At 35.3% G+C, this 10753-nt stretch overlaps 1 protein-coding gene across 1 annotated transcript in view; it reads left to right on the top strand.

Annotated features, from left to right (window-relative positions):
- Positions 1-4292: 4292 nt before the first annotated feature.
- Positions 4293-10753, top strand: part of fam107b (family with sequence similarity 107 member B) — a 47728-nt gene continuing 41267 nt past the window's right edge. The window contains exon 1 of the mRNA XM_028451207.1: positions 4293-4676. Within this exon, the coding sequence (XP_028307008.1) occupies positions 4356-4676 (321 nt within the window). The 5' untranslated portion in view covers positions 4293-4355. The remainder of the gene's footprint in view (positions 4677-10753) is intronic.

Genomic DNA, 10753 nt, shown 5'->3' with positions numbered 1-10753 from the left:
CAGCAATTGTTATATATTAATGTATTATCAAATATTCCAATCTATTATCAATAAGATTATTTTCCTCACTCTTTATTCTGGGGGTATGTTACAAAGATAGATTACCGTTTATCGCGCTACCTTCCGGTATTTAATCAGTGTGTGCTGGACTACGAAGCTGATTTAAGTTTTATGGAGCTAAATCACCATGGTAACTTAGGCTGAACGACTAACCTGGTCAGGATCAGGTTTTGTTCTGGCTTGGATCTTAGCCAAAGCTAAAGTCCCGCCTCCTGACCAATCACTTTTTTTGGAAAGCGAGTCGTCCTAAAGGAGGATCATTGTGTGAACACGTCGTCACTGTGTGGATCTGATGTGACGCTGACAGGAGAGACAGAATATTTAGACATTGATGCAATCTTTTCACTTACGATGACATCCTATAGGAAACATAGAGTTTTATATCTGATGGACTGATAAAGTAAAATAAGTCAGCTGATAAAGCCTGCGTGCATCAGGCGCTTTCACACCAATAAATTAATTCATTAATTAATTTGTGTATTCTGGGGTTATACAAAGAATCTCAGTCCTGTAAGATAATATAAAATATAAACATATTCCACCTTATGGTGTAGGCTGATCTATATGAACGCAGCATCAAAACCACAGACAAGTTAAAAGAGAAAGTGAACTGGTCAGAGTGTATGTTTATTCTCTGTTTATAATCTCACTAATTTAAGTATTAACCCTCATCAATTCCTGCATTTATTACGTTTTGCTTTTACTGCATCAACAGTGTTGTTTTTGGTCTGAATTATGGATTTTAAATATTCATATTTTTAAAGAATTATTTCTCAATTGTGACGTAAGTTGCTCTTACTTCCTCTGTGATTGTGATTGGTCTGACGCTGTGATATTACCTCCGTCACTACAGCAGGGAATGTTTGGTTAGGTAAAGCCCGCTAACGGAGATTATTCCAGAATATAATTATCTAGCTTCGTATCATAGGCCAGGCCCCTGATGGAGGATGACATCTGCAGGATGATGGGAGCTGTAGTTCACGTGACTGACCACCAGAGGGAGGCAAAGCTCTGCTGTTGCAATGTAACCAACGTCAAAGCTGAAACTAATTTAACTCCAAATTAAAATATTGAATATTGATATTGATCTGTTCATTAATACAGGGAAAAACAACGGGTTTGCTTTGTTTTGTGGTTGTTTTTGTAATTTTGTAGTTATTTTTTTCCATTTTTGTCATCATTTTGTGCATTTATGTCATCCTTTTGATTTTGTTTGTTATGGCTCTGTATTTCTATTGTCCATTTCAGCATTTTTTTTGTTCTTGAAGTACTTTTCTGTAATTTGGATATTTCTGGAGTAATTTGGTGTATATTTGATTTCGTTATGTGTATTTAAAAAATAAAAAATAAATTCTACTTATTTTTTGTATTTTTTTATACAATTTTCTGTATTTCTATTCTCCTTTTGTGCATTTGTGTTGTTGTATTTTTTTATAACTTGCAATGTTTTTTGGAGTGATTTACTGCCTAATTGATGTTGTTTTGTCTATTTTTGTTTCCCTCTTGATAAGATAAGATATTTTTCCTGAAATGAAGAAAGAATTATGTATATATTTTCTTTTGTTTTTTTTTCACAACAGTAAATTCACGACATTGAAACACATAAATGAGTATCAATTGTTTATTTTCTCTCCTTTTCTGTGTTTTTGGAGTGATTTTGTATGTTTATTTTTGGGGCCACACAAAATGAGACTGAGGACCACATGTGGACCCCGAGCCGCCAGTTGCTGATAGATGCTGTAGATCTTGGAGCCGCTGTTGTTCCTCAAGGTTTTTGAATGTGAGGGGAAACTATATGTTGCTGAGTGTAACCAGGGACAAAAAGGCTCATGCATTTTTCAGAGGAACACACTCGTTCAATTTGTCTGAGGAAGTTGAACTCATGCAGTATGAAGAGGACACGCTGTTCATTTTACCCCAGCAGAGTAACACACTCCTCAAGATCAGTCAGCACTTTTTAACAGGTGGATGTGTCTTAGTTTTCCAATAATAAAAATAATATTAATAATATTTTATCAGATTTGCATTTGCTCCCGATTATCTCATTTATTATCATGTGTGTTCCACCTTTTTACACACACTTATTCTTCCTTATAAAAGCCACTAATTTGATTTAAAAAAAATAAAAGTTTGTACTTGGATTCACAATTGAGAAGCTTTTTGCTGCCTTTGTTTTCTTTAAGCCTTAGTTCTGACAATATTTATATGGCCCCAAAGTAAGCGCACAAAATGACACATAAGATTATATAAAAATACAAAACATAAAATAAAAAATGACAGTAATAATACAAAAAAAAAATACTCCAAAACCACAATTAATGATTACAAAAACAACAGAATAAAATTGTAAGCAATCACAAAAATACACAAAATGACAAGAAATTTGACAAAATGGCAAAAACAAACAAAACAACAACAAACACACACGCACGCACACACACACACACACAATAAGAATTATTTCACAAAAACAACACCATTATTTTATTCTTTCCTGTATTAATATTTTATCCTATTGAATTTTGTTTTGTTTTGTTTTGTTTTGTTTTGTTTTGTTTTGTTTTATTATTATTATTATTATTATTATTATTATTATTATTATTATTATTATTATTAATAATGTTGATAATGTGACCCTTGGATCAGATTCAATCACATTTTTGTGATGAAAGTTTCTCATCTCTACCTTTGTTGTTTAAACTGATCTTAAATGTAGGTTTGTGTTGTGGTATTTCTGAGGTTGTGTAACCTGGAAACAAGAGGACAAAAACTCCTTTTTGAGCTTCACTGTTAAAACATTTTCATGTGAGTTGAACTTATTATAGATATCTTCTCAAAACATTCTGAATCCAAAAATGTTCCAACCAAAGCGAGTTCTCCTTCAAACATTCTCTGAGGTGTGTTCACAAAGGTAAATGTTCTATATCCGTGTATGTGTGTGTGTCCATTGTGTGTTTGTGATAAAAACTGAAGAGTACAGTCCTCCCACCCTGACCTCTCCCTTTAATCAGTGGAACACAGTGTGTGTGTTACAACACACCTTTACACATTAACCACTCTTTAAACGGACAAATAATGTATGGGTGTGGATGGTTTTTTTGCTGCAGATGGAGAATGGGCTTTTATTTTTATGCACTGGTTAATGCTCACCCAGTACCACGTGTCACTAGTTCACCATGAAGTTAATAGAAAGACAGAAAGTTCTAAACAGAAGAACGTGCACAAAAAAAATGTGTATGAAAAAAAATATATATATTTTTCTTATCTGTTTCTTTTTGTCATAATTAGTTACATAATTTTTTATATTATATAATTATATATTATATTATGTTATATTATATTATATAAATTTACATTATATTATAACATGTTATCTGTCTATAAAGCAAGGAATCTCTATGTGTCTGTGTGTTCCTATAATATCTCTGCGGATCAGGATCAAAGACTGCCATGAGACTTTCAACATGGCTGCTGCTTGGTTCAAGGGTGAGCGACATCGGATTTGTTTGGACTGCAATGATACCGACAATGAATTATTTCTTAAATGCTTTACAAATTCTGTGTCATCTAAACTGGCTGTTGTGGATTAATGACACTAAACGAGTCCGGTGCGAGAAGATCCGCGAGGAATCGGAATAGATGTTATTCAACTCCCTACAGTGTCCTTGCAAATATAATATAATATAATATAATATAATTATATTATGTTATGTTATATTATATTATATTATATCATTAATATTCATTTCCATTTGTTCCAGGTTTTTGTGCTTCTACTTGTTTGAGATTAATAAATATATAAATAAATGAATACATACATAAAGTTACACCAAATTGGTTATAAAAAATGAATTGTTTTAAATGTCTGAAAACTTCTGTTTTGGTCTGTTTTTTCATCATCACAGTGTCTATTTGATATATTTATGTGTTTTTAATTTCCATATCTGTCCATTAGTGCATGAATCCATCTGCTCTTCCTTCCTCCCTCCATCCCTCCTTTCTTTCTCATCAGACGTGTATCCTTTAACGTCTCCCATTTCTAGCCATCTGTGACACTGCGGGTGACCTTTACACCCTGAGCCACTGCTCTGTGATCAGATGAGCTCATTAATTAATAGTGTTCAAGTGTGTTGGTAACTGACCTGGAATCAGATAGTAACCAGAGGCCTTGACTCCAGTCACAACAGGACCAGAGACAACCTGGTCATGTAATGGGATACCACGCAACTCTCTCTCTCTGTTTTAGGAGCTCGTCTGATGCCAACATCGACCCAGGAGGACCTTCAAACCCTTCCATGGATCACAGCAGTAGGAACAAACACACACTTCAGGAGGCTGGAGGTCCAATAATAAAGTCCCAGCCTGCACAGCAACAGGCAGACACTCACTGTACCAGGACCATGAGCTGCATTTCTATCCGCTCCACCAGGACCAGGAGACCAAAAGTCACCAGAACCAGCAGCAGAGTTCACCACATGCAGGACCAGGAATATTTTGCCTTTAATTCACCACCAAGATGTTTCTCTGGGAGCTCAGAGGATGAAGAGCTGGACTTAGAGGGAAATCCTCTGAAGTTTCCTCACATTCCCAGACCATCCATCATAGTCCGACATCAGGTTTGTTTGCCACATATTGAGAAGTATTTTTTATTTTACATATTCTGTAGAAATATATATATTCTGGGAATATTTTCAAAATGAATATATTGGATTCCAAATTATTGGAATTTTTTCAATTGAGTGACTTCTGAGTTACTTATATCTTTTTTTTCTGTTTAGTTCTTGATTGTTGTGTATTGTATTTAGACCAGTCTTTGTATATGGGATGCTTTGGCAAATAATAACCTGTTACTGTGTAGCTGAAGGTGGTTGAACACAGACATGAACATTAAAGAACAGTCATGTGGAGACATGGTCAGTAAAATGATGGTCAATTGTTCTATGAATCTGTGATAACCACATTTATTTATTGATCTGAATAATATCCACTGTTATCCAGGAAGTTTATTATTATTTGCTCAATAAAATATAGTAATCCTAAAGATGGAAACACTTGTTTTAATCAGGAATAAAAGTGGCCAAAATGGTGGAAAGGTAGTGAAATGAGATTGCACGTAAAAAAGAAATTGGTTAAAAGCTGCAAATTAGAGTGGCCAAAAATGGACATAAAAAGTGGTAAAAATGGTTTAAAGTGTCTTAAAAGTGGCAGAAATGTGGCGAATAATGGGCATGACAATTTGTGAATGTGGTTAAATTGGCTAAAATAAGCATGAAATACGGAGAAAAGAGGTTAAAAGTGACAATAATGGGTCAACATTATTGACATTAGGTCAAAAAAAAATTCTTAGGCCTGAGCGCCACAAGCTGGCGAACTGCCTCTTGCTCTTGTAGTGGCCACACTACGAGGGAAGGGGTGGAGCCTATGCAAACGCCACGTGCCCCTCAGTGATCAGGGACCCTTGTCATGTCGTAGGCATGCCCCCGAGCTTTCCAAAAATGTATAGTTCATGGTACTCAAAAAGGGAGAAACATTGTTATTGGGTTGGATTATTATTCTTTCTTTCTTTCTTTCTTTCTTTCTTTCTTTCTTTCTTTCTTTCTTTCTTTCTTTCTTTCTTTCCCGGTGTCGGAACCAACTCACCTACTTTTGACCCACTGAACCATTGTGTAGAGTTTCAAAAATTCAATTGCGCGCTTCTCTAATTTCCAGCTATTTCTAATTTTAAAAATGCAAAAATTTGATCCACCAGCGCCGCCAAGTACGCCAAAAATGCATTACGAGATAGGAATTGCCGAAAAAAATTGATTCATTGTAGAATCATGAAAATTAACACAGAAGACCATGACAAGACAAGTGAAAAATATTTTTACCTAATTTTTTTCCTTTTTTTTTTAATGCTCCCATTTGCACATACAAAGTCGGATTTGCTTCAAATGTGACTCAGTTGTTAAACTCCTGGCCTTAAACCAGCTCAATGTAGAATTCGGACATTAGCACACCCTACAGAGTGAAGAAAATTTATTATGGGGCAAATGTATTTTAAAGCACGGGCTCAAAATCGCTGGAGATCATCTAGAGAAGTGGGACATCAAAAGTTATCTATAGAGTTTTGATCATTTGCATTTTGGCCAAAACCTTTTAAATTTTATTTATTTATTTTTTTTGAAAATGCTCCCATTTGCACATTTAAACTTTGATTTGCGTCAAATGTAAATCATGTAAATAAAATGTAAACCAGCTCAATGTGGAAATACGGAAATTGGCGCATTAGCGCCCCCTACAGAGTGAAGACAATTTAATATGGGGAAAAAAACTTATGTTTTGGCCTCTCGATCAAAAAAGTCAATGAGTTATTTTGTATAGAGATACTCTCCATTTTGTGTTAATAGGAAATTGGTCAAATCTTGAAAATCATCAGCTCAAACTTTAAAACACTCTTCCTGGAGCTACTATTGCTACTACTATTACAACTATAACTCCAGCAATGTTCTTGGATGTGTTAGTACTACAACAAAAATCATAAATATGTCTAAGTTTAAATCTCAATAGTACATTTCTGTCGAAACAAATCAATAATAATGCATTGATAGTATAGAATTCACTGTTATATTATGTCTCCGTATGAACTTGAGGCAGCACATCAAAGGAGGCACAGCGAAGGCGGCACAGCGAAGGCGATGCCGCGAAGGCGGCACAGCAAAGGCAATGCGGCGAAGGCGGCGCATATTGCAGAAGGCAGTGCAATTTGGTGAAGACAGTGTGGCAAAGGCGGCGCGGCAAAGGCGGCGCGGCGAAAGCCACGCTGCAAAGGAGGAGCGGCCAAGGCGGCTCGGCCAATTTATTTATTTAATATTAATATTATTGTTTCTTTTAATTTTCTTTTATATGCCACTCTTTGCCTTTATAATTACCCCTTGGGGATAAATAACGTTTTTCTGATTCTGATTCTGAAAAAGTGTTGGAAAGGGTTTATAAGTGCTTAAAATGTCTTGAAAGTGGAAAAAATGTGGAGAAAAAGCATTCAAATTTGATAGAGAAGTGGCAGAAATGGGAGTAAAGTAGCAAAAATGCTTTAAAAGGAGCAAAATTCTGGCAAGAAAAAGTGATAAAAATAAGTTTGGTGTCGTTGCAAAAAAAGTATAAAACTAAGCAAAAATGGGCTCGAATTGTTAAAAAAATATATTCTTTGTTTTTTGAAGGCATCTGGTGACCCCATCCCAGTGTCTCGCAATCTCATATGAGGTCCGGACCCCAAGATTGAGAAAACCTGATGAAAGCGATAATCATCTAATAAACTGATAAAATTCTGAATCAATCCTCTGATTATTGTAATGCATATTCTGACCACCAGGAGGATGTGTTGGGTCACAATGGAAACAGGCCTGTGTGAAACACTGTCACTGAAAAGATCAACAATTGGTGCAACATGATGAGTTTGTGAAGCACATGAGTCTGAAAAGTCTTTCATGTGATCGATAACAGACAGTATTTTGTTTTGGTGAGTCCTGACATTACAAACCTGTCACGACTGCTGACATGACATGACCTCTGTGTGTGTGTGTGTGTGTGTGTGTGTGTGTGTGTGTGTGTGCGTGTGTGTGTGTGTGTGTGTGTGTGTGTGTGTGTGTGGAGATGGTACTGAGTCATTCAACCTTAAATTGTTTCTTCACATGATTTCCTCTCATTGTTCCCGGAAGAGGTGAGATGAGCAGTTTCCTCTGATCAATAATGCTGATCAGCAGCAGTAGTAATAGAAGGAACAGTGCTGCTTCAATGGAAATCCTGTGCATTGCTTTATTTAAACCACACATCTCATCCACTGATGGGTTGTTTGTCTAAGTTACAACTATAATTTAAATATATTTCACCGTCTTGTTCTGACCTTTAAACTAAACTGGAGCATAAGCAGCAGGTTGTGTTCTGTCGTGTTGAAAAGTTTTTTTTTTTCTCCTTTGTCCTAATTCAGCGTTACACAACAAGGACTTCACAACTTGTGTAGCAATTCCAAATGAGCCTGTGCAATATTTGCTTTTCAAAGGCAAATATTAATCTTATGTAACATCCGAAGTTTATTCAGCTTTAAAACATAATGATCCAAACTATGGAGTTCAAAGTCCACACAGAACCTGATGTGACACCAAATATAGACCAGAAGAGTCAAATACCCATGTATATAACACAGATAACAACAACTGCAAATTATTAATATCGTTTTATTACCCAAAAAATATAAATAAATAATATTAAACATTCATAAAAAGTAAATCTTACACAACCAAATAACCACGAATGGTCTAATTAACTCTCTGTTTGGAAGTAACAGAGATGGATGGATGGATGGATGGATGGATGGATGAATGGATGGATGGACAGCCCTATTTTTTCCCCCCTGAAAGTCAATGCAATTATGTTTTCAATAACTAAAATTCAAATACAATTAATTACAACTGCTGATTCATTAATAAATAATCCGAGAAGGCTTTACTCGTACTTCTAGTAAACTAAGAACATTCTACTTGTAGGACTAGATATTGTAAGTGTACTAGTAGTAAACAAAAATATGCTGTACTAGTGAAAGTTTTTGGTGCACTAGTGTGCACTAGATTTAGCAAAATTGTCAACTAGAGGCAATTCTGTGTTACTATTACTACACTTGTACTGGTGAAGTATAAAAGTGTCAGTGGTTCTACAAGTTAGCATCATATGCTAATAAGATGTCCGTGCATGTAGTCTCCACCATGGTTTGCTGTGCTGTGCTGCATGGGGATGCTCCAATCGCTCCGAAAAGGAGTGAAAATGTATGGCTTCCAAACCGAACCAGAGAGGAGAAAGACATGGTTAGACAAAGTCAGCAGGATTATAACAATCAATAATTCTGTCAGGTAACCATATTCAAACACTTCATTTGCACTTTTTCACAAATAATACAATTGAAAAGCTCACTGTTTGATTAAAAAACATGTAGCCTATGTGCGTAGATAAAACTGAGCTGTGTGTGAAGTAAACGCTGTGTATCTGTTAATGATCCCTTAATCTACTAGTTTAGCAGGAGATAACCCACAAACATGCTTTAATGCACACGTTAATGAGTTTAGATATGCTGACAATAATAATAATGATATCCAAAAAGATTATTTAAACGTCTTACCGTTAAAAAGTGTAAAAACTGTCTACTCCACAATAGTTAACTGCTGACTTCCACAAACTATTGTGAGGCTCCATGAACCCCCATTGCTGTACAGAAAAAAAAAAAAGGTCCATTGACGTGAACAGAGTTGTCGCAACTCTCTCTCTTAACAGCTCTGGGTGTCACTAGTTAGCGTTGTATGCTAATGAGGGGGTGGGGAAAGCAAATTCAGGCTTGCCGTTGGCTTTCAAGAGTATTCAAAACAATCAGGGAGCTGGATTTGGTTTTAATCCCTCCTACTTAATTTGCATTAGATCTACTAAACTCCTAGTGAGTCTTTTGGCTTTACTAATACTACTAATGAAATTTTCAGTTTACTCGTAGTATACAAAATTTAGATTTTCGACCAAAGCAAAATCAATTTTTACACACAAATCACAAGAATGAACAAGGAAACCTAACATTGACTGAAATACTAATACGAATAGACTTAAGTCATTACTAGTAAAAATTCAAGTAGTACTAGTAACACAAAATTGTCTACTAGTAGATTATTTTGCTTTACTAGTGCGCCAAAAACCTTTACGACGTCAGATGCCTTCAATAAAATGAGAATTTTTTTAACCAATTTCAGCCCATTTTTTCTTATTTTTTTACCTTTTTTTTTGCAACTGCACCAAACTTTCTAATTTTTAACCTATTTTCATCACTTTTTCTCTTCCATATTTTTGCTCCTTTTAAAGCATTTTTGCTATACATTACTCCCTTTTCTGCCACTTTTCCATGAAATTCCAATGCCTTTTCAACAAAATTTTTTTCCACTTTTTGACATTTTTGGCACTTTTAAACCCTTAAAGTGCGCCAAAAATCTTTACTAGTAAAACAGGTTTTTTTTTTTTTTTTTTTTTTTTTACGAGTACTACTACTACACTTAAAATGTTTCATTAGTAGTACTAGTAGACCTAATGCAAATGAAGTAGGAGGAATTAGAACCAAATCCAGCTCTCTGATTGCTTGGAATACTTTCTAAAGTCAATGTACTAGTACTAGCGACACATTTTCTTCACTAGTAAAGGCTATTAGTGATACTAGTAAACTAAAATGGAGTACATGTACTCCATAATTGAGCACTATTAGAGATTAATAATGGTCGATATCACTGATATCACATTTATGCTCAAACGACTTTCCATGATCATGGTATGGTTGTTACTTATGAGGTCCAGCACAACAGATGTGGCTCGAGTCCTAATCTCCATTTGTATGTCAGACATACATGCTTTTCTTTATCTAAAGCTAAAGTTTCTGTCACACTGAGACAGGAGGAGTAATTGTATGGCCCTATAACAGAAATGCTTCACTTTCTCCCATCGTAGGGCTACAATTAGTGGTAAAAGATTAAGGAATGATTACTGTTATTAGGAGAAGCAGATGACAGAAAGTAAAGAAGCGATGTCGACACAAAGCCAAGCCGTCGGTTGTAAATAATCTGCTTTTTTATTTTAATCCCACGCACTTTATGTTGGTTTCCTGTTTTTTGTTTGTTTGTTTTTAACCCAGAAGCCT

This window comes from Gouania willdenowi, chromosome 6 (assembly GCF_900634775.1).
Source record: "Gouania willdenowi chromosome 6, fGouWil2.1, whole genome shotgun sequence".
In the NCBI taxonomy this organism is placed as follows: domain Eukaryota; kingdom Metazoa; phylum Chordata; class Actinopteri; order Blenniiformes; family Gobiesocidae; genus Gouania; species Gouania willdenowi.
The sequence above is the reverse complement of the archived record's forward strand: the minus strand, read 5'-3'. Positions and strand labels throughout refer to the sequence as shown.